Source organism: Gavialis gangeticus, unplaced genomic scaffold (assembly GCF_001723915.1).
Source record: "Gavialis gangeticus isolate Ggan-Ray unplaced genomic scaffold, GavGan_comp1, whole genome shotgun sequence".
Lineage (NCBI taxonomy): Eukaryota > Metazoa > Chordata > Crocodylia > Gavialidae > Gavialis > Gavialis gangeticus.
Genome location: NW_017729029.1, coordinates 10,885,160 through 10,908,499, shown reverse-complemented (window position 1 = coordinate 10,908,499; position 23,340 = coordinate 10,885,160). Strand labels below are relative to the sequence as shown.

At 57.0% G+C, this 23,340-nt stretch overlaps 2 protein-coding genes across 2 annotated transcripts; one reads left to right on the top strand and one right to left on the bottom strand.

Annotated features, from left to right (window-relative positions):
• Positions 1–2: 2 nt before the first annotated feature.
• FOXO4 (forkhead box O4) lies at positions 3–12,522 on the top strand (the record flags this gene model as incomplete). Its single annotated transcript, XM_019521007.1, has 3 exons — positions 3–203; positions 8,376–9,587; positions 11,338–12,522. Coding segments are annotated over 2 exons (1,395 nt in total), but the record flags the coding sequence as incomplete, so codon positions are not given.
• Positions 12,523–18,196: 5,674 nt separating this feature from the next.
• On the bottom strand, positions 18,197–22,658 carry LOC109300563 (sestrin-3-like). The gene is made up of 8 exons (XM_019521248.1): positions 22,208–22,658; positions 21,839–22,021; positions 21,500–21,736; positions 21,285–21,396; positions 20,871–20,989; positions 20,333–20,523; positions 19,781–19,925; positions 18,197–19,352 (listed from the first exon to the last, which is right to left on the bottom strand). The coding sequence occupies exons 1-8, from the start codon at positions 22,505–22,507 to the stop codon at positions 19,266–19,268; spliced, it is 1,374 nt and encodes a 457-aa protein (XP_019376793.1). The 5' UTR covers positions 22,508–22,658; the 3' UTR covers positions 18,197–19,265.
• Between the last annotated feature and the right edge of the window lie 682 nt (positions 22,659–23,340).

Genomic DNA, 23,340 nt, shown 5'->3' with positions numbered 1-23,340 from the left:
GGGCCGAGGCGGCGCGGGCGGCGCGCAAGGGCGGCTCCCGCCGCAACGCGTGGGGCAACCAGTCGTACGCCGAGCTGATCAGCCAGGCCATCGACAGCGCGCCCGACAAACGCCTCACGCTGGCGCAGATCTACGAGTGGATGGTGCGCTCCGTGCCCTACTTCAAGGACAAGGGCGACAGCAACAGCTCGGCTGGCTGGAAGGTACAGCAGGCAAGCAGGCTGCCCCCGCCCCACACCGGGGCTCCCCGCCTGGGGCTGTACCACACTGGAGCCCTTCCCAGGGTGCAGCCTGGCCGGCCGTGCTGGAAGCAGGGCCTGGGACCGGACGGGGTCAGCATTACGGGGCGAGTCCCCAGCGCTCGGCGCCTGTGCTCCCTGGGCGCTTAGGACTGGTGCTTGTTTGCGGTCAGATGGCGTATCTCGTCCTGCAACAGATGGGCACAGCTGCACCAGGTGTGGTGTGGGTTTGCAGTGCTTGTGCTGCCCACAGCAGCCCCTGCTCTGAGCTCTGAGCTCTGGCACAGCCAGGCCGGGCCGACAGACGGTTGTGCCCAAGGCATGGCCTGCCTCAGCGGCTTCCTCAGGAGCCAGGGCAGCGGCGAGAGGTTTGCCGTTCTGTGGGGCCTTGTGGCTGGTTGTGCCTGCTCAGATACCCTGTGGATAGGCGCGGACGAGCCCTGGAGAGGATGAGGCAGCTCTTACCGCTGCAGGGAAGAGCAGGATCTTGCAACTGTGCTCCTGGTGGCGTGTGGAGCAGGTCTAAACTCTTTCCCATGCAGTTGGTGCCGTTGTGCTGTTCTGTTTGTCCCCTTCCCCAGGTGCACAGTGGCTGGCTGGAGAGGCCAAGTAGCTTGACTGAAAACCAGGAATTCCCCCTGTGAGTGTTTTCAATCCCAGCAGAATCAAATTGGCACATAGCTGTTATGGGAGGTTTGGCCAGCATGTGTTGCTGTGCACACCTGGACATGTTTCCTCTCCCTCGGGTAGCTTGGGTTTATCTGAAGGGAAGTTTTCCAGCCCCCGTAGTAAAGGCAGGGTGTCCTGACTTACCCCTGACTGCAGCAAACTACGTGCAGTCATTTTGGCTAATAGCAGTGGAGCTGATGGTGATTCCCTGCTCTCGGCGTTGCCCATTGGACAAAGAGTGTCTGCATGTTCTGTAGGCAGTGACCAACAGGATTTTGTATGGAGCAGAGTCCCATCAAGTTCTCCGCCAGATGTAACTTTAAAGCAATTTTCTTGGCCTCTGACTAATTGTGAAAGAGAAACATCTGCAGTGCAACCTCTTCAGCCAGCTGCATCCAAGTCTTGGAGTAAATAGGTGAAGCTTGCAGACGGAGTAACATGAGACAAGGCATTTTGAAGTCTTGTACAAGGCGTGTGCTGCCCTGGTGTATAGGGCCGAGAGTGGGCCCTCAGTAGCTGTTCCACTGCTCTATTTGGAGGTGGCTGGCAACACTTCCACTTAAGGTACCGGGGAGATTGAAGTCTAATGAAAAATCATGACTTCAGCCACTCGTTAGGTAATGGAATCCTACAAGAGAAGCAGGCTGTGTTAGTGGGGTGGCAGACAGATTCATGCGTGTCATGTGAAGGGGTCTGGGAACGAGCAGAGGTCTCCTTGCTGCCCTGGCATTGCCGCTGTGGATCTTGGAGGCAACTCCCTTTCCAGCACTGCTGCCTGTGAATAAGCCAATTCAGATGGGCTTCTTACTGGTCTGGACTCCAGCAGGGTCAAAGCAGAAACTTCCTGGGGGAGTTGTGGGTGACCACAGCTTGGACTGATTGAAATCATCGGTTTGAATCTTGGCTGGAGCTTGTACCCTTTGGGCGCATTCTCCTAAAGAGAGAGTTAGTCTTGTGTAGTGCAGTGACCTGGGGGGCAGGCTGTAACTGCATTTTGCTCAGCTAGTAATTGTTGAACTTACAGTTGCTCAGGTTCTTATTTATTGCTAGACTATGGCGAATGGCATTTTTCTCGTTTACTAGGTGATCTGTCTAGCTGTGTTTAGAGGCAGGTGAAATTCAAATAACTCTTCACAAACGTTGGAAGAGTAAATTTATCAAAGCATGTTTAGCATTTACAGTTAAGCAATTAAACCAAGGAAATATTAGTGGCAGTTGGGTGATTGATCAGGTCATATGTCCTTCAGATTTTTAGAACAAGTCAATCTCTGGGTCTTGTTACCTTGCTGTTCATAGGGTGAAATAAACATATGTTACTACTTTTTGCACTTCTAAACTTGGTATTGAACAGAACTGATTGAATAAACTAAATGACGGAAAGTGTCCTCTGGGGCAACAGACAAGGCCGCTGCTGGTAGAGCTGTGTAGGCACTTTTAACCAACACTGGTCAAGGTGCTCAGCCAAAAACTTTGGTAAGTTCAGTCATTTCCTTTAAAGGTTGGGCAGAACTATGCTGCTAAAATACTTTTATTTAATAGCTTATTAAATCTTGGCTGTAACATTGGCTCTCAGTTTCCAATTTAAAGTACATTTTTTATTCTTAAAGTAAAAGTTGATTTTTTTTTTAATTTAGCCTGCGTAATAATGATAACACTTCATAATCTTTCATTGTTACATCATAATCCCTTAGTAGCTGTTTTATGGCACTGTACAGTTAAGAGCAATTATAGATGTTGCATGCGGTGAGGGTGTAACTCGTGTGAATTCTGGTGAATATAAGCTTTTTGGGGGAGGGAGGAGGTACTCCTTGCTCTTGAGTGGCTTTAAAATGAGACGGATTTGCTGGCTGTGCAGTTTGCCTTGTCTCTACAATAATCCAGCTCTAATGTTAAGAATTAACTGAGGTGAAAAGGTAGGAGCGTTCCAGCAGGGTGGGTGTCGGTGGAGTTCTCTAGTTCTCTCCTCAGCACTTTACAAGCTGCTTTATAGTCTGGGAATCAGTTTTTCTGGCTGCAGATGGTTTATCAGGATTAAGGCCCTTGGATAAGACTATTCTCTATTCAGTAGAAGCACCCTTGAGGGACTCCATGGCAGGGGTGTGAGGCTGCTGAGAGCTGTCTCCTTCACTGTGCACAAGATGGGTGAGGTCAGGGAGGTGCGGGGGTCCTGTCATTCCTGGGCAAAACACTCAATGTATTCCCCCTAGAAAGACTTTTGTGATGCTTCCTGATAGTCCTAGAATACACTTTGACAGTGCTCAGAGACTTCCCTGGGAGCAAGAAACAGGCCTCTTCCCTTCCCTGTCGTGTGGAATAGCTCAGTCCTTGTCAGTAAGGACCCTGTTTCTTATGCGCAAAGCCAAACGACGCCGTGTGCTGCTGTTGTCATAGACCAACTGAGTCCAAATGACAAGCTGTTCCAAGCATTGTTTGATGCTCCTGAGCTGCCAATCCAGATGGGTTGATCTTAATGCTCTAGTGCGATATTTGAGATTTTTTTTGTAAAATAAAAATCACTGGATGCACCCCTGCCTGAGGTGAGATCCTGGGAAGATGGGTAGGTGGCTCTTATACTCCCAAGGGATGACAAGATTGAACGGTCGCAAACTCCGCCGCGACCGATTCAGGCTGGACATAAGGAAGAACTTCTTTACTGTCTGAGCCCCCATGGTTTGGAATAGACTGCCACTAGAGGTGGTTCACGCACCCACTTTGAACACCTTCAAGACGCATTTGGATGCTTATCTTGCTGGGATCCTACGATCCCTGCTGACTTTCTGCCCCTGGGGCAGGGGGCTGGACTATGATCCTCCAGGGTCCCTTCCAGCCCAAATGTCTATGAAATCTGTGATACTTACTGCAGCAGTTCTCAGCCCTGTTAGACTTGAGCCCTGCTTGGAACATACAGGCTCCTGGCTTTCACTCTTTTTTTGACTACAGAAGAATAATAGAGCAATTCTTTTGCTGCAATTAGCTCTGACTGCAGGAGGTCAGAATATTTTTGATACTGTGGTTTCCTGATAGAAATCTCTGGGTTTCTTCTGAATCTCATGTAGGTAGGTGTTTGCACATTTAACAGTGCTACTCTGGTGTGGCCCCCTGAAAAGGATGCTCTGGCACCGTGTCTGAGGATCACTGTTTTAGTGACTTGTGGCTGTTATTGGTCAGCATCTTACTATGAAGTGTCACATTCAGTCCTGCAAGCATGCATTGCACTGTATAACCTGAGGTAGGTGGTAGCTGGTAACTGGGTTCCCAGGTGACCTGGGAGGTAGGCTGTCATAATGTTGTGCCCAGTGCCCGTGACTGGAGCTGGCTTCCATCCCCATAGTGTCTAAGCCCCTGTGAAGTGGGAGGAGAGACTTGCCCCTCTTAGAACGAAGAGTGGCTGATGTGAAGGAAGACCGGTGTGTGCCTGCCCTTGTGTCAGAGGGCTGGGCAGCTTGGCTTTCCTGTGGCCATCTGGTGCTCCTTTCTGAAAGGAAACCTGCTTCTTCCTCTACAGTTTCCTGCTGTAGATGAGAGCTGGGGTGTCAGTTGTGCAGGGCACCCTTACAAGTGACTTCCAGTTTGGTGAACGTAAGATGTAGGTTTACCTTGGTACAGCTGGAAAGCTCCCTCAGCCTGCTGAGCATTAACCGGATATCTTCTGTTAGCGCAGGGTGTTGAGGGAGAACAATTGTCCTGGGCCGTGAACGTGTTCATACTGTGCAGTAAAAAGGCTTCGTGCAGCCTTGTTCATCAGGTTCCTGAGCTGCCAAGTCAGGCTGGTAAAATAGCACTGCTTCTAGGGAGTGCTGGTCAAGGCCCAAGGTAGTAGAAAGGGCTTGGACAGGAGTTGGTTTGCTCCAGCGTGGGGGCATCTCTTGGTGGGAGGACTTTGCCTGCATGTTCAGTTCTGACCTCTGATGATGCTAGTTTCATGGCCTCGTTGGGAACAAGCTAGAAATGCTTCTCAGCCTCCACCCACTGAGGCATAGCTCACACAAGACCGAAGGAACATAGTCATATAGCCGAAGGAAATGGAAACTTAAATGCTGCTTATGTGCTGAGCAAAGCTTAATTTTGGCTGACTTTGAGCCCGGATTTATACGTTGGGGTTAGGGTGGAAGAAGGTGCCTCAGCCAGGGCTTGAGCCCATTCAGGCAGCCGGGAATCACTGGCACCCAAGGCGGAAGGGGCCTTGCTCTGGCTTGAGGCTTCTGTCAATAAGAGCCTGGGCTGTCTGAATGCCCAGCAGCTCTAAGGTGCAGGGTGTAGCCAAGTCCCTGTTGAACCTTCCTGTCAACACAGTGAAGCGCTGCATGTTCTACATGAAGTCAGCCCTGCTTTTTGCTGTACCTTGGAAGTGTTGTTTAATGGATAGAGCTGGAGAGAGTGGCCGGCTCCCAGCCAGCCACCATTCCCTGTCCTCAGCACTCCAAGACCTGCCTTTGAACTCAGGTAGTTGTTGCCTTTTTGGGTCTGCAGGTGAACAGTGTTGTGTGTCATGCTGCTAAAAGGTGTTTTCTAAAGGAATGAGGCATGGCTGAAGAGCTCTGTTGCAGGAAGTGGTACATCTATTTCTGTCTCTTGCAGCTGTCCTGGGCTAAGTTGCTGGGATTTTGTTCTCCTGTCTCCTGCATTTCCAAATGCATTGTTTATACGAGCTGGAGGCGGGAGCAGGGCTGGCTGCTCCAGTGAACCTGCTGCCTAGATGGATAACTTGGAGGTAGTAATCAACAAAACCCACATGACTGATTCTTGCCTGCCATAGGGCAGGGGGCAGTGAAAAAACTCAAGAGGACATGTTCTTCCATGCTGATTTGGCTGGCTGACAGCTTTTCACCCCTCCTCATGGCTTGGAGGAGGGGACTAAGATGAAAGACATTGAGAGATGTAACTTATAAGGGGACTGGGTAGTGGAAGCTGGTTAGGGCAGGCTTGTGGGGTGGGAGAAAGGCAAGTGGGTGGGGAAGTAATGGAGGGAGGGGACAGATTTGCAAGTACAGAACAAGCCAGTATCTCTTGAGACCATCTGGGAGGGAGTGCTTTCCCACCGCTGTGAGCAGCACTGGTGCAGAGATGTTGGTGTCGCTTCTGTGTCTCCTACTTTGCTTGTGGAAGAAGCTGCTTCTCTGGAAGGAGGGCAGAGCCTAGACTGCCCCTGAGAGGCTGGTGCTGTCCGTCCCAGTGGTCGGTGCCTGCCCAGCCTCACTGGCTTTTTGGGAAGCACTTAAAATTCCTGTTGCTCTCCCCTACAGCAGGCAAGATCATCAGGCACAGCATCATGGTGAATCCCGTAGCTGCTGTGCCTGTCCTGGGGGAGAGGGCTCCTGGGTAGCACATTAGAGCCGTGCCTCTGGAGCAGGGACACCTGTTTGCAGCAAGAATTTGGGATTTCCCAGGAGAAAGATCCTGGAGTTAGGAGCTGCTCTTGCCAGTCCCAGTTCAGAGCTAGGCAAGTACAGAGCTGCGCAGATAACTGTTCCCTGTTTGTCTTGCTCTGTACAACTTGTTCTTGGCTTGTCCCCGAATGCTTCATTAGCACAGGGCATGCCTCGCTGCAGAGCTGTACAGCTGCTTCAGACTGGGCACAGTCTCTCCTCCTCCCTAATTACAGTGCACTGACTTGGGGAAAGGCCTGCTGAGTGTGGGCTTGCTGCTTTTGGCTGGTGACGGTTCTGTGCCCTTCGTAACCCTGACTTCGCCCCAGACGCTCAGTGTCGAATGCGCTGTCCTGCTGGGACGGACCTCAGATCTACTGTGGCAGCCCTGGGTTTCAGCTGTGTGGTCTCATGGCTCTCTGCTTGAGAAATGAAACTACTCTTGCATCTGGAATTGCCCCATCCTGCCACCCATTCTTGTGGTTGATCTGTCTGCTCGTGTACTCAAGGGGGGTGCTGTGCTGTGAAGTCCCAGGGTTCAGAGCCTGACTGGGGCACATGTCAGTCCCAGCTACAGACAGAGTTGTCTGTCTTGTACAACAACATGTGGATTCATGCAGTGTCACAGCCTTCACGTTCTTTTCAGTGCTTTAGAGTGGGAAATCCCTGAGCTGTGGTTGCCTCTGCCACCTTTGCACTGTCCTCTGCAGGTGTCGGTCATTCAGGTTTCTATGTCTAGAGAGCTGGGGTAGGCACTGGAGACGTCATGTCTAGGAGGTGACACAGCACGAGGGACCTGCTTTAATCTTGCTACTTGCCTAGCGTGGCCAGTTAGTAACAGTGAGCTTGCACCCTACTGATAGCCAGTGGGGAGCACCCACCTCAAAGCAAATGCTCCTGCCCCCCACCAGAACCCTGCACTGAGCTCTGAGTTCCTCTGTGCTTCCCCAGTGTCCTATGGGCAGGTCACTTCCTGGCTGCCGGGGGGGATTGCCCAGAGCCTTTGGTGGGGTGTGGTTTTCAGAAGTGGAGAGGGTACTTTGCCACTCAGGGCACCCAGCTGGTCTATCCATTCTGTCTGTCAGCTCCATCTGTCTTACTATAGGAGTAAAACAGCTGTAACTTTTAAATCTGTCTCATTCAAGCTAGGAAGAGACATTACATTTGTCCCTGGATAAGTTGTGCCTGTTTTAGCCCAGAATTAAAATATCCTGGAATTTGTGTGTACACGCGTCACCCTTCTAATTGGGTTTAGTGAGCAGTTGAATGTAGCATTGCCATTAACTAAGCAATGCAATCCCAGGATAATTGTATGGATGTACTTTGTAATATCCCTGGATAAACAAATACTTCCTCTCATCAGGGAAACTTTTTTAGGATTTATCCTGGGACAAATGTAATGTCTGTTTGTAGCTCCAGACTTAAATTTCCAACAGCGAAGATATATTTATACCAGCATAGGAGCATGCAAAACACCCAAACCTTGTTGTATCTAAGCAGCTTAAACCAATATAACTGTAATGTCGAGCTATACCTTAAATCCAGAACATTGATGCAGAGTCTGGTCGGTCAGAGTTTGCTTAGGATAGAACTTCAGCCTGTGGATCATCATGATTGTGAAGCATGAGCAACTGCTGAGCTTCTGGGAAGGCTGCTCTGGGTAGAGGCCAAGTCTTGGAGGAGAGTGGGGTCCTGCCCCTTGCAGTATGGTCCTCTGTTGTGTTTGGTCCTATGTCTGCCTCACTTTGGGGTGCAGCAGGGGGCTGAGGGGAGATTTGTGCATGGGGCAGAACTTTCCCAGAACCCAGCCTGGCTAGGAGGCATCTGAGGAGGTTGACCTATAACTGGGAGGAAAGAGAAGGAGCCGTGCTGGGAGGTGGGGTGATGAAAGGGATAAGAGGAGCACTGCTAGCTCTGTTCCAAGGGCCTGGTTATGTGGTTATAGCAGAGGGCTGGTGTATTCTGCTGTAGCTGCAGGCAGCTAGGGGTGCCCTTAGAGCTCCACCTGGGTTCCTGGCAGACCAATGATTGAATGCCAGACTCCTGTAGGGAAGGATGGGGCTGTGAGTGCAAATGCTGCTGACACTGTCCTTTCTTTCAGAACTCCATCAGACACAACCTCTCCCTGCACAGCAAGTTCATTAAAGTGCATAATGAAGCCACGGGGAAGAGTTCTTGGTGGATGCTTAATCCAGAAGGTGGCAAAAGTGGGAAGGCTCCGAGGAGGAGAGCTGCCTCCATGGACAACAGCACCAAACTGGCCAAGGTCAGAGGCAAGAAGAAGGCCTCACTGCAAACAGCTCCAGAGACTACTGCTGACAGTCCTAGCTCCCAGTTCCCAAAGTGGCCTGGAAGCCCCGCAAGGAGTAATGAGGACTCTGATGTATGGACCAGTTTCCGGCCTCGAACCAGCTCCAATGCGAGCACCACTAGTACCAGGCGCTCTCCTATCCTGCCCGAGCGGGACGATCTCCCGGACGAGGAGCTTCTTCCATCTCTAGTGTTCTCCAGTGCATCCAGCAACGTCCCGCCCACCGTGACTGAGGAGCTCGAACTCATCGATGGGTTAAACTTGACGTCACCCAGTTCTTCCATGCTGCCCACCCAGCAGTCTGTCTCAAGTGGTCCGATCCAAAGAGATTCCAGTTTCTCTCTACGGACTCAGAATACAGTTGGCCCGGCCTCTACTTTTGGCAACTCTCTGTTTAACCCTGTTGATGTATCTCTGCAGAGTCCTGTGAGCCGCTTCTCCGGCCCTCAGACCCTGGAAGCTCTCCTGACATCCAACTCTCCACCTCCCAGTGATGTGATGATGACTCAGGTGGATCCAATACTCCCTCAGACCGGAAGCAGGCTGAACAACCCAACTCTCCTGCTTCTAGGTGGACAGGCCACCCAGAACAAGATGGGCCCGGTCAACCCACGAGGAAAGCCTTCAGAGCAACAGCCAGAGTCTGGTGCTGGTGCTCTGACATCCACACTTCCCATGGTGGCATGTCCTGAGACCACAGCCAACTTGGCAACTTTGAAGGCTGCTGCCCAGCTAACCCAGCTGGGCACTCCACCACTTCTCCCTTCTGGTAGCCCTGCCCCCTTGGGAGCGACCCAGGACAGGCTGCCCACCGACCTGGACCTTGACATGTACATGGAGAACCTTGAATGTGACATGGATTACATAATCAACAGTGACCTCATGGATGGAGAGGGCTTGGACTTTAACTTTGAACCCATTCTGTCTACTCCCAGCTACCCCAGCACCTCGCAGGCCTCCAACCATACTTGGGTACCAAGTTAACTTCAGGAGTACAAAAAGGTAGGTGAGCTCCCCTTCTTGCTTTGTAGGGGCACAGCATGCTGCACCAGCTTGAATATTCCATTCCCTTTTCCCTGACTGGTGAAGTGTAGGCACAAAGTGCCAGGACCCTGTTCCTGAGAATAGTGCTGGGCTGGCCCCAGATGAGATGGGGTTAGGGGTGGATGGCATGTAATTGCCATGCTGTCAACTGTCTCAATGAAGCACGGTAATGATTGGATTCATGGAGAGAGCCCTTTGTTACTAGAGGCAGCTACCTTCAGACAGCAGCCTAACCCTGAGTACAAATGCAGAACCCTCCTGTGAGGGGAAGGTGACACTGTAGGCAAGGAGTGGTGTCAGAGCTAGTCCCACTCATGTTCCAATTCTGCAAAAGTCTGAGAGGTATGTGATCCTGTCCCTCCCTCTATCATGCTGGGGTATTAGCTCTAGAATGCACATTGTTCCATCACTGATACCTTCAGCAGATGGAACAGGAGAGAAGGGAAGGGTTGGGAGTTGCAGCAGGAAAGACGGTACAAAGAAAAAGTGGAGAGTGAGTGCAGACAAGGGGAAGAGGTAGGTGAACCCTGAGCACAGTGTGCCTGGGTGGGAGCGCATCTTCCTGCTGAGCTGCTCCCCAGCTGCGAGCAAACATCCAGTGCTGTGAGATAGGAAGATGAGAATGCAGGAATGTGACCGATCTCTTGCAGGTCTGGACATTTGGCAGCAAGCAAACAGCATTAATGCTGCCACTGCTCCCCTTCCACCAGATTAGAGACCTGTGGGGAGCCCCATGGGCCAGAGGACACAGCTCCATGAATCGGAGTTTGAGCACCACTGATTTAAAGCTCCGAAGCAAGGCTTTGTGCAGACTGACTGGCCCCAGCCCCTTTGTACATCTCCTGCCCCATCAAGTCCTGCTCATGGCCCCTCCCTGCTGGTCTGCACTTCTCTCCTTGTTGTTTGTACACAGGCTGGGTTTGGATTCCCTGGAGCGGTCTGCAGCCACCAGGGGAAGTCTCTTGTCCCTCTGTGTAGCGGTTCTCCCTGCCTGGCAGAGTTCTGCCAGTCTTTGAGTTCTCCCCGCACCACTGGCTCCTGTGGCTCAAAGGAGTCCCAAGCACACAGTGGAGGTGTGTGGCTCACTCTCCTGAGCTGCCTCTGCTCCCATGGCTGCCAGCAGGCTGGCACTCTGGTGAGTGGTGCTTGAGGAAGCGTTTCCTGTAAGACTTAATGAGGAATACGCAATCAAACACATCCACTTACTTGTATCATGTGCAAAGAAGGCTGCTTGGTGTAGCTGAGCAGGCTCTGTCCAGTGCCCTGGTGCCTGCCAGCTTGTTCGCAGCCCAGCAGGCTTCTCCACCTGTACTTTGTCTTGGTGCTGCCTGATGGAACAGCAGTTTCCCTCTTCCTGCTGCCTCCCTCAGGAGCATTCTCCCATAAGTCTACCCTGCCATGGGGCCTCTTCCTCCTGCTCCTTTGCAAGCACAAGACCCCAGGTGGCTCTTTTGTCATCTTGTCTTGCACTTGCCCATGTGGAGAAGGCAGTCAGGCAGGCTCTTTCCCTTTCCTCCTTCTGCCCCCAGTGTGGAGAGGGCAGCTGGGTGGGCTTTTGCCCTGCCAAGTATCCTTGGAATGTGTGGGTCTCTGGATGAGTCAATCTCACGCTGCCTGCTGCTCCATTTTCCTGACCGTTGTTCTCAGATGTGTGCCCAGAGGCTCCCTCAGGCCCAGAACTAACCACTTGCTTTGCTCTTCTTCCTAGTGTCCTTCAGGGTTTGACTGTTGGGTTCTGACTTCGCTTCCCACCCCCAGCAGAGTCTGAAAAGAATGGAACGCATTGGAGACGCATTCCTGCGCACTGCCCCAGGCAGAAAGGGCTGCCTGCTGGGTGCCAGGGGCAACAGGAAGAGTTCTAGCAAATCCTGTCATGTGCCACTTCTCCCAAAATCCTGCCCCTGCCCTGGACCTTCTGCAGAAGAGGAGTCCTGTGAAGAACCTTGGCTGGAGGCCTTTGTGCCAGACTGCAACGTTTCCCATGCAGAAGGTGGGGTTCGCTGGAGGCACATACCAGTGACTGCCTTAACTCTGCCACGGTGGCAGGTCTCCCAGCACCTGTCAGTGGGGCCTACTCTGTCCTCACCTTGCCTCTGGGGTGGAGTAACTGGACTCTTCCCTCAGCCACTGGCCCACACTTGGTACCCCATAGACTTGCAGAGAAATTGGAAGGTGCTGCAGGGTGGGAAAAGGGCATGTTGGATGTGTTGGAAATTGCTTCGGCATGACCCACTTCCCTCTGCACCCTGTTGTGCTTTGGAAGGGACAGGGCCCTGCAGGGAGGGGTGCTCTCCATTGTGCACCTGTGGAGAATTGAGGCATGCCAGTTTATTTTCACTGTGCCAACTGGCCCCTATTGAATGAGTAGCGTGGTCTAGAGAAGTTGCTCTGTCCTCAGCGCTGTGCCGGTGCAGCAGGCTGCTGCAAAGTAGACACATGGGTGCTAATAGTCACTGCTGGAACACCAAACATCTTGAGTCTGTTCCTGGGCTGCCTTGTTACAGCAGCCAGAATTTGAAGTCTGGGTGTGGCCTTAACAGAGCCCTGGTTGCTTTTCAGAAGGGCATTTTCTATAGATGACATATTTTTTTACTAATCTGGGGGCTTTCTATGACAAATTTTAGGCCAATATAAGTGTCTCCATTAGGCACGTTGGCCATCTCTCTCCCTCATGGAAGGGGCCGACTGCAGATTTGCCTTTCAGAGCTGTGCTGAGAACACACTTTTGACATTTGATCATGTGTGTAACTGGGTGGAAAGGAACTGGCAGGCCCATGCTGTCTGGAACCGCCTGGGGGGGTGGGGGTTGTACATTACTTGTGATCCATGTGCAAAACTGCCTGCAGATTGATTAGAAGCTTTTCTAAACCTTTTTAAACACACACACACACACTCTCTCTCTCTCTCTCTCTCTCTCTCTCTCTCTCTCTCTTTAACTGAGGAACCATGCAATTATTGGGTAAAAACATGCTTTATCCCATGGATATTAGATGAACACTACAGGGGGATGGAGACAAGCCTGCCGTGGCTGGGCCACAGCTGAGCATGCAGTGGAAGGTGAGGGTGGCAGGTTGCCGCAGTGCATGTGGGAGTTGCCAGGTACCCATAGACATGCTCTGAATGTGGCTGCAGCAGGCCAGCCTCTTGGGGTGCTTGGTCACTTGCACCTTAGCCTTTCCTAAACTTGTGTGCTTGGCTGAGCCTTGGTGGGGATTAAGCCCTAGAGTAGCAGGGCGGCAGCTGAGGTCTCAGGCTTAGGTTCCCTGCCCCACTGATGAGGAGGGCTGGGCTAGGCCAGGCCCCTCACCCTCACCGATGTCCCGTGCTGTGCTTGTGGCCTGGTTGTTGTGGTTCCCATTGCTTTCTCCTCGTGTTGCTGAAGTTGTGCTCCTGCTTGCCCATGCTCACCTCCTAGGCAGATCTCTGGGATGTGACAGGGCTGTGCCCCATCTTGTCCTTGTGCATGTGGGGGAAGGAGCTGAGGAGCCAGAGGGATGAGGTGTACTATCCAATGGCTTCCCATTGGACTTTGGGTGGTGCAGTGGCAGGAGTGGAGGGGGGTGTTTCTTTGCTGGGTCTATCAAGCTTGTTCGTGGGGACAGTCGGTGACCTCCTTTGGTGTGTAGCTAATGGGTGCTCCCACCAGGAGGTGCTGTGAGGTTGTTCCGCATTCCCTTCTCGTCTGCTGTGTGCACTTTCAGGGGCCCCTCTGGTACTCCTGGGGACCAGAGCAGCACAGTATGGTCAGGTGCCTGAGACGAGGCCCCTCCAACCGGCTGCCTCTACCTTCTCCAGCACGAGGTGCTGAGGTGGCAGTCCAGAAACTGCATACTGGTGCCATCTGCACTCCACACTTGGGTTCATCTGCAGAACCTGTCCATGTGCCCCTGACTGTATCCCCTTGTGGGATGCAGGCCTGGCCCCTGGGCAGCTGCCCCGAACCTGCAGCTAGAACAGCTGGTGAATGGGGATCCCTTCCTGCTGGCACCTGTCCTCTGGGCAAGCCAGCAGCTGAGGCCCTAGTTGCAAAGGCAAGTGGGTTCTATGGTGTTGCTTGTACCAGCATGCCAGATGTAGTGCAGGCTAGGCCATGAGTAGCCAGGTCTACAGTGTCTGCTTCCAGCCTCTCAGCCTGGCCCAATCCTTGTGCAGGAGCGTTGTGGTGCCCAACTGCCCTGTGGGCCCAGGCCACCATGTGTACAGCTCGGGGTGGGCCTCAGCCTCTGGCGCTCAGGTTCCCCCAGGGGGCTGCCAGTATGTGCCCGTGGACTTGTGTGTCTGGCCCATCCCTAGCAGGGCCCTCGCTTTCCCTCCCTGCAGCAGTGCTGGAGAGGAGAGCTTTGCACCAGAGCCCTGAATGCTCCCTTTCCCAGAGGCAGTGGAAGTGCCGCCAAGTTGCAGATGCTCTAGGGTTGGCTGCTGGCACTGCCCCCTTCCACAGTCCAAAAACCAATCTCCAGGCTGCTCCACTGAGGGCCAAAAAATGATCTCCAGGCTGCTCCACTGAGGGCTGGCAGTGCTGTCACATCTGGCACGGCGCAGACACCTCCCCAAGACATGTTCCTACACCTGTGTTAGCAGAGGGCCTGGGTTTCTGGGGCAGAGGATTGTTCAGGGTTTGCTTGTCACCTCCTTGGGGTAATGCTGCAGGGAAATGGAGAGTAAGGACGCAGGCTCTGCACCACCAAGCTGATGATGCAGCCAGGCCACCTGCCTCCTGTGCTGGCAGGAAGAGATGGGCAGACTGGGATAGGTCCACGGTGGGTGGAAAGGAAGAGGAGGTGAGGGTGCAGCTTGATCCCACACTGCCCCTGTGCTTTGGTGTGGGGTGGGGAAGGGGGGCAGTGGCTCTGGAGGGGGCTGGGGGGAACTCCAGACATGAGGAGTTGTACTGTCCAGCTGTGCGTTTCCTCCACCTTAGCCAGGGTGGGCTCTGGTGGGGCACTGATTACTCCAAGCCCGGTGGTGTGGAACATGGTGCCCGCACCATGCCAACTGTGCGCCGTCTGTCTGCAGAGCTTGTGGGAGTCCAACCCATGGCCTTTGCGTGCACCTGGGTTGATCTGGGTGTGGGGGCAGCTGCCTGGGGCCATCAGTGGCCCGTGTCTCACAGGAGAGGAGCAGCCAAAGTTGGTTGAGGTCCCATGGATATGTGGAAGTGCATAGCACCCCTTTGTCCCAGCTTGCGTGTAGAGCAGCGGCCAAGCCATTGCGACAGCAGGGGAGCGTTCTGGAGCCTGGGTGCAGCCCTCAGTGATGTGCATGCTGGAATAGGTCGTGCTAATCAGCTGTTCCAAAGGAAATGCCTAGAAAGCTCTTATTTAGGTCACGCTCCTTTGTTTTCTTATTTAGTTGCTTATTTATAGTGCTGCTGGAATGCTGCTGGGTGGGGGTGGCTGGAGGGGGCCTGGGACAGCTGGCATGCCCTGCTAGTGGCCACAGCAGCTGGGGCCTGAGCCTCAAGCACTTCTTCCTGATCATGGGGCAGTGTGGGGTTGGACCCAAGCCAGGGGCCAGAGTGCAGATGTCTTGGGGTCCTGTCCTCATTCGGCTGTGGGGGGACGCTTTGCAAGTCTGATGTCAGCTAGGAGACATGACTCCCCATGGGTGGGGAGGTCCCCCAAGCAAGGCAGCCCAGCACCACCCCTTGCCCACGGTGCCCAGGGCTGTAGGAAGCAAGGGCCTCTCTGGAACTGAGTGCATTCTAACCCAGGGGAGAAAGTCCAGGCAGTCTGGCTCGGTCTTTGCGCTTGTGGCCATGGTGGGGGTTGAGAGAGCTGCTGCCATGGGGCTGAGGGAGCAGAGAGGTGTAAGGGGGAAGCTGCTTCCTGCAGGGTGGTGGTCACAGTGCTAGACATGTCTCCATGAGGCCTGGGGCCCCTTGCTGGTGCTCAGTCTCCAGGTGCAGTTCTAGGTGGGGCAGAGGCTGGGCCCAGTGTCCTGGCAGGAAGTCGGGAGATGGTCCTGTGAACTGGCTGTTGCTGTGGCACAGCCCGCACCCCATCCCCTGGGCCCTGGCTGGCTTTCCTTGCTGGTGTGGGGCTAATGGCACTTGCTGGCACAGGTCTCTCACCCGCCCATTCCTCAGAGTTCCTCCTGTCCCGCCAGCTTTGTTTGCTCTCACGGTGTAACCGAATGTCGCGGCGCTTTGTTACCACCGGTGCTACAAGGCTGTAGAACATGCTAGACTAGGGCAGGAACGTCTGACAAATAAACCTGTAATCCTCTGCTCCATGTCCCGTGTGTTTGTGCCCAACGCAGCTTCCAGCCTGCAGCCAGGGCTATCCATTGCCTTCCCCCCACCAGGCCATGCTCCAGTAGCTCCTGTGTGTGTCTGCATCTCCAGGGGCTTTACCCTGTTGGAGCTCAAGAGGTGCTTATCCAGTCAGCCTTCCCATGACACAACCTGCCAGCAGCCCCTGTGCGCTGTGGCCCTGTCCCCTGGCACAGCTTGCATTAACAGGGGAAATGCAGTGGTAGGAGCAGAGAGGGGCTGTACACAGCAGCTGCCATTTGCTGGGGCTGCATCCTGCTTGTGTATTTGGGCTCAGAAATGTCAGCAAAGGAAAAGAGAACCTGGCTGTGGGGTAAGCAGTGAGTAGAAGTACCTGGTGCAGACGGGGGCCTACGGGGAAACCACCTCCCTGGTCATGGGCCCTTGGCAGGGTGTTGCAGGCATCAGGGGTTGTGGCGTCTCTAGGAAGGCAAGCATATTGCAGGTGAGGGGCTGTGCAGCCTAGCTAAGGGGAGCTTGCACCAGGGGACTGCAAGCACTGGGGTCACCAGCTTAGAAGGGAGGTGAGCTGTGGGGGAACGTATCGGCACATGAAATAAATGCTGCATGAGAGGGGAGAGGAAAACCCCGGGGTCGTGGAGTGTAAGATAAGGAAGAGCAAGATGGGAGAAGGAAATGTTTCATTTGTGGCTGGTGGGCAGGGGGTCTCATGGCCGCATGGCATGATCCAGGCCGAGAACCGTGCCCTGTCCCACTGCTGATGGGGTCGCTTGGTGTTGTGAGTTGATGAGGCCACAGCATCCTGCCTCAGCCCAAGCCTCATTGCAGTTCAGGGTCATCCAGGAGTCCTTGGAGCAGGTGGTCCCATGTGCACTGCTGCAGAGTCGCGCTGCTGTTCTTGAGCACTGGAGAAAGACTGGCCTGGACCGCCTGGGGACTTGCCAGAGCCAGCAGACCTGTTGTGCCTGATGCCTGAGGGTATGTGGAGACCTGCCTTCCCTCTAGCACCTCACCTGGGGCCTCTGCATCCAAGCTTTGTCCCATGGCCAAGAGCAAGCTGTGGTTTGGGAGCTGGACCCCGGCTCTGGGGAGCAGCTGCCCTCTGTCCCAGCCACTGGGCAGTCTGACCCAGACGGTGGCCTTCCCAGGTGCTTTGAATGGGAGACCCCTGCTAACCAGTGACATTGCTGGCGGGGGGAGGGTCTGGCATTGGGCCCTGCGGCTGCAGCTCCTGGGGGGGGGGCAGCAGGGCTGGAGGTGCTGTAACACAACCCCCAGGGTGCACACAGGGGGAGGCCGTTGCTTCCTGCAAAAGTGGGATGTGTAGCTCCCCCCATGGCAGGCAGGGCAGGCTCCTGAGGCCAATGGCAGGTCCCTGCAGGAGGTGATGGCCTGTTCAGTCCTGGATGTTCCTGTGCAGTTGATGCTTGTTCTGGGCACTGGAACAAGACTCTCCCAAGCTGGCCAGGCCCTGCCAAGAGCACCGGACCCAAGTATAGGCCTGGAGCCAGGGTTGAATCCACCATGCTGCTGCCCCAGAGCACAAGCTGTCACTCCGTGGACCAACGCAGCTGCAGAGGGGATGTGGTGTCCATCACCTTGACTGGGAGAGCCAGCTGCCCTGTCACGCCTTGCTGTAGCTGGCAGCATGTGTAGGCCAGGAGACTGCTGGTAAAGCCAGGACCTGGCAAGCAGCCCTGGCACTGCCTTCTGGGGAGGGCTGGGGTGTGGCAAGCCATGTACCCCTGCCCTACAGGGCAGCAGCGCACCATCCTCCCTGTGCCCATCTGTCTGGTCCCAGCTCAGGAAAGTAGGCAACTAGCAGCTGGGGCTGGACGGGGTAGGGAGCACTTGCCCTGGGCCCAGAGACCTGCTGTGGCTCTGCCCACACGTGTCAGCCCCCTGGCTCTGGGCAAGGCCCAACTGGGCACAGACCAGCACCAGCCTAATCTACGCAGTGCCCGAGCTGACGGCCATAAAGTAGGATGAGAGGGGACCGGATCCTGCAGCGCTCTCCATCTCTGTGTGCACACGGGCCGAGAGCAGGTGTTTCCTGCTGCACCAGGCTTGCTGGCTCATGTCTGGGGGGGTGGTGCTCTTGCCTGCTTTGTCAGCCAGGAAACTGCCGGACTATGCCTGCTCCAGCTGCTGCAGGGACCAGCCAGGGCTGTCTGGGGCAGGAAGGGCACTGGGCTCCAGCCAGGTGAGTGAATGCTGGCAGACCAGGCCGAGGCCAGCCTGGAGCTGCTGCAGGTAAGTGGCTGCTATGCCCTAGCCCCCTGGCACCAAGTAGAGGGGCCAAACTGCCCCAAGAAGGCAGCAAGGCCACAGCCCATGTCAAACATAATGATATTTATAGCAAAAATAGGCTTTTTCTGTAGCTTCCAGACACGCAGTTTTCTTCACTCACGTACGCAGTAAACAGGTTGACTGAAGCAGCGCGCAGGTGGGCCTTGCCGCCCTCCCTCACACTCCAGGGGCAGGACCTGGCCAGTGCCCCTGGAGCCAAGCTGGGGGCCCAGAGCAGCACCTGACCGAAGAGGGGACATGTCTGTGGCAGAGGGGCTGGACAGCTCTGGGCTGCCCTGCACCGCCCCTGGCTGGTGGTCCCACTTGCCTCAGTTCTCAGGGCTCATCCAGGCAGGAGCAGGCCTCACACTGGCACTGAGCAGCCAGCCAGGCCCAGGCCCAGGCCCAGCTCCCAGGAGAATGTGCCCTCCCTGATCCTGCACTCGCCCTCTGCCTCTCAGCACCAAGGAAGTGCAGCAGAAACCTGCAGAAGGGACCCTCAGTTTCTCCCCTGCTGCAGCCTCCACTGGGAACCGCAGCCACCCTCCCTGCCTGCCCTGGGACGGGGCAGTGCCAGCCGCTCCCCAGCCACGGGCTCAGTGTGGAGTAGGCCTGGCCAGCAGCTCCCTCTGCCCCAAGAAGGGTTTGGCACAGGAGTGAGGGCAGGGGGCTGCACTGGCAGGGGAGGGAGGGGGCGGCCTGCCGCCCAGCCCAAGGCTTGGGAGGGGCTGAGCTCCCCGAAGCAGATTGGAGCCAGCCTCTCCCCTGCCACTGGCCGCAGCGTGCCCACCGCCTGGCCCCATGCCCACGATGTTCCGCAGGAAGAAGCTTCGTCGCCAGGGAGGCACCAGATCAGCACAGTGGGAGGGCCTGGCTCTCGGCCTGGCCTGTTGCTGCCCGTCGGAACTGGCTCCAGCAGCCCTGGAGGATGGGGTGCAGCTTTGGCAGCCCTCCCTGCCGCAGCCGGGACTCTCCTTACAGCTTGGTCATTGCACATCACGGGCCACGCACTGTGGCCCACAGGGAAAAGGAAAGTCAGTCTGGTAACCGGAGCAGACAGTGTGCCCTGCCCCGCGCTGGCCAGCCATTTGCGCGGGTGGGCGCCGGTCCAGCTAGATCATGTACTGGGTGATGGCGCGCAGCGCATACAGCAGCTCCGCCTGCATCCGGGCTTCCAGGATGAGCAGGTTCACGTGGACCTGTGGAGGCAAGACAGCCTGAACCCCAGCAGCAGGTGACCCCAACCACATGCCCTGGACTGCAGCTCCCCCCAGCCTGCTCCAGCATCCACGACCTTCCCCAGGAAGCTTTGGTGCCAGGCCAGCATCTTCATAGACTGCACAGACATTTGGGTTGGAAGGGACCTTGTAAGATCATCGGGTCCAGCCTCCTGCCCCAGAGGCAGGAAGTCAGCTGGGGTCAAAAGATCTTAGCAAGGTAAACATCCAAATGTTTCTTGGGTCCCTGATGCCAGGAAGCTCCTGCCCGCTGGAGGGCTGTGTGGCCAAGGGCTGGGCCACACACCGCTTGCCCCACGGAAGTGGTGGTGGTGAGGCAAGGAGCCAGCCCTGCTGCCCAGAGATGGTGTTTGCTGGCCAAGGTTGCGTGTGCTCCCCCCTGCCCGCACCTTCTCACTGTGCTTGAACTGCTTCCAGAAGCGGTCAAACGTCTCAGGGTTTGTCTTCTCGGGGTAGCACGTCACAGTTTTGATGTACGCCTTGAGCGCCCGCTCCAGGAGCTGGTTCACTTCGGCATAGTCGTAGTCGTCGTACCTGCAGGAAGCCGGGGTACGTCAGAGGCAGCTCCTGCCCAGCCCCGGATGCCACGGTCACACAGGGCAAACGCCCTTACCCTGGGGCACGAGCGGTGTGAGCTGGGGGCAGCAGCAGTTGTTAGAGGTGCTACCAGCAGCTGGTGCCACCCACTTACGCTCGTGATGCTGATGCAGCGGAGTGACCCCTGTGTGGGGAGAGCAATGGGGTGCCCAGCTGCTTCACCAGCCAGCTCCGGGCAAGCCTGATCATGCTCCAAGCCTGTCCCTGAGATCTGGGCAGGGCTTTGCTGGCCCCAGGAATCAGGCCAGACTCCTGCAGCACATCATCATGCCCAGGCTTGTTCCCCAAACCGTGGACCCCCTCCCTCCCCTCAATCTGGGGAGGGCAGGGCCGGGCCAGGCTACCTGATCCCGAACATGCAGTGAATGTAGTTCCAGATGCCGCGCTTAAAGGCCGAGGGCTCGCAGCCCTGCCGCTTGGCCATGACACTGCCGCGCAGCCCGTCCACGGTGCGGAACTTCTCATCCAGGAGGTGCCCGATGTCGGAGTAGAGCCTGTTCACCAGCGAGAAGCCATGGTCCTCCCAGGAGTAGTCCTGCCCCCAAGTGCCATGCGTCAGCCCCAGGGAGACCCTGGCCAGGGCCCACCTGCTCCTGCTCCAGCTCCAGCTCCAGCTCCCCGCAGCCCGGGAGCCTTCCCACCCCCAGCAGCTGCTGCTGCCTTCAGGGAGGTGCCTGGACACAGCAGCCTGGTTCTGCCGCTGGCAAGTGGCTCTGGCCTGCAGGGCCCAGGAGCAGGACTCCAGCACCAGAGCCGGTCACTCCAACTCACTCCTTACCCAACCCTGTGACACTGGGAGGCCTTTCTGGCAACTGCTGCACGGCCCAGGGCCTGATGCCACCTCCTGCTGGCGCGCACAGCCCTCCCTGTCCCAGCGCTCACCTGGACTCTGAAGATCTGTGTGTGATCCTCGTCGCGCCGGGCAAAGTCCTGGTACGCGAAGTCGGGGTCCTGCAGGTAGCAGGAGAGGTCTGCGGTGCTGACAGCTTCCCCGTGCAAGTCTGAGGGAGACAGAGACCCAGGCACATTGGGATGGAGCTGCTGCCGGGCCAGGCTGCAGCGACCTCCCCACCCTCCACTGCCGCTGGACAGAAGCAGAGCCTGCGGCTCCCAGAGCACTGGGCCGTGGAGGTGTCGCACTGGCGCGGGCCTGTGCCCAGCCTGTTCTCGGGGGCTTCCAGCACGTGGGGTTTGCAGCAACTGAGCCCTCCCTGCTGTGGGGGGCAGGCAGGGGCCTGCACCCCTGGGCTGCTCCCGGGATTCCCTGCTGCTGGGCTCTGGCCTGCCCTCTCTCACCTTCCTCCCTGTCTGGCTGGGGCAGCCTCGTCTCCTCCCTGCCCTCGGCCTCTGGGTGAATCTTCTGGGCACGGTCCCGCAGCGACCCCAGCTCCACGCAGGAGTCCAGGGACTGCGCGGGGGGAGACAGAGTGGAATCAGCGCAGCTCCATGGATACCCAGTCCCCTGGCATGGTCATGGGTGGGGTGGGTGCAGGGGGCTGCCCAGGGCTCACCCGCTTGCGGTTGATGCGCAACAGCTCCTGGCTACAGCCATTGCCACTGCCAGCCTCGCAGAAGCACTGGTTCCCGGGTGAGGTGGGTGCTGGCACAGCCCAGCCATCCGGCCGCTCGTCCTGCCCGCAGCCGCACCCGAAGACGAAGCTGGCCAGCGCGTGGCAGTGCGCCAGGAGCACCACGGCATGGACCAGCTCGGCCAGAGACCAGCTCTGCTCACTGATCTTCAGAAGCTTCTGCAGGGGCAGGGGGCACACGGACAGACTGACGCCACAGCAGGGCATGGCCACCGCCTCCCCCCAGGCTTCCCCGCCTGCCCTTCCCCACCCGCTGCTCACCTCGATGTGCTCCTTGCTGACCAGCCAGGGCCGGTGCGCCAGGATCTTGTTGATCTCATTAAGGTTGCGGAGCTTGGGGGGGGTGAAGGCCAGGCCCTGCAGCCACTGGGCGTCCCCCCCCATGCGCAGGAACTGCAGCACGTGCAGATTCACCAGGTAGTGGCACTGGTGCCGGGCAGCTGCCTGCAAGAGCCAGTCCGAGCCTCAGCACCCCGCTGAGGATGCCCAGGCTGAGGCCTGTGCCTGCCACGCAGCCAGCAGCAGCACGAGGCTCCACCCCAGCTGCAACTGGGTGCAAGCCCCAGGCGCTGCCCATGCACCCAGCAGGTCACGGCCAGGCAGGCGGCAGGGCACTGCCCGGGGACGCACCATGATGGCGATGTAGTGCCGGCAGGCGAAGGGCAGCGGGCCGTCCATGTGCAGCAGGTAGTGCTGTGTCTTGAGGAAGCTGTCCAGGTACTGCGGGTGGTAGCCCATCTGCTGTGTCACGGCCTCTGCGCGGCCCCGGCTGGCCAGCGCCTTCACGAACAGGAACTGGGGCCGGTCGGGGTCACTGCTGGTCATCTTCCCCACCTGTCGGGACAGCCATGTCAGAGCCGGCAGCTCCCGTGGGACCTGCCCCCTCCACACCCCGCCCTCAGCAGGACACGCGCCTGTGATGCAGTTCATCCCAGTGCCCCAAAGTGGTGCCCAGGGCAGGCCCAGCTTTCCCGGGGCCAGCCCTTCCCATCCGGCTGCCAGGACTGGGACGGGAGACCTAGCTAGGGCTTCCTTGCTGGGGTCCCCGGTGCCCCAGTCCAGGAAGCCGCGGTTTCTTCCCTGCCTGCTTCTCTTGGGCATGGCTCGTGCCCCGAATGCACCAGGCCAGCGCCACGGGGACCTCCCCTGCCCTTCCCCGCACGAGCAGCAGCCACTGGCAAGACCAGCACAAGCAGGAGGGTGCGTGCCCAGCGCAGCGCAGCGCTTCCCCGCACCCTGTGCAGCTGGAGGCCCCAGCACAGGACCCGGACTGTGCATAACTAGGCAAGGACTGCACGGCCCCACGTGCCTGGCCCATGCAAGAGCTCCTTCCACGGTGCCCCTGCCCAAGCCAGAGGCAGGATGGAGCCGGACGCAGCCGACGCGCCGTCTCTGGAGACTGCGTGTAAGCTCCCGCGAAGCGCCCCAGGTCCAGTCCCTCCAGCAGGGAGGATCAGGACGCAGCAGGGACCGAGCAGCGCAGAGGCCAGTGCCCCGCACGGCCTGCCCAAGAGCGGCAGCCGGCTCCTGAGAAGGCTCCTGAGCCGGCAGCACGAGGCCACTGCCAGGGCACCCGGACAGAGCTCAGGACAGCGCTCAGCCCTGCGTGCCCACGGGCCCAGACGCAGCTCCCGGCTCCCCTCACCAGGGTCCCGGGCCTGGGGGCGGCACCGGAGCCCGCCGGGGAGGAGCAGCGCCTGCCGCGCCGGTGACCCCATGCCAGGCTCGGTACTGGCACCCGGGGTGGCTGCCCGCCCGCCCGC

Excerpts from the sequence above, each read along its gene's own strand:
- LOC109300563 (XM_019521248.1), bottom strand. The coding sequence starts at position 22,507 with ATGAACTGCATCACAGGCGCGTGTCCTGCTGAGGGCGGGGTGTGGAGG. Across the intron at positions 20,524-20,870 it reads CACAGATCTTCAGAGTCCAG|GACTACTCCTGGGAGGACCA; the intron begins GTGAGCGCTGGG and ends ACTTGGGGGCAG. Across the intron at positions 19,353-19,780 it reads AGTTCAAGCACAGTGAGAAG|GTCCACGTGAACCTGCTCAT; the intron begins GTGCGGGCAGGG and ends TTGCCTCCACAG.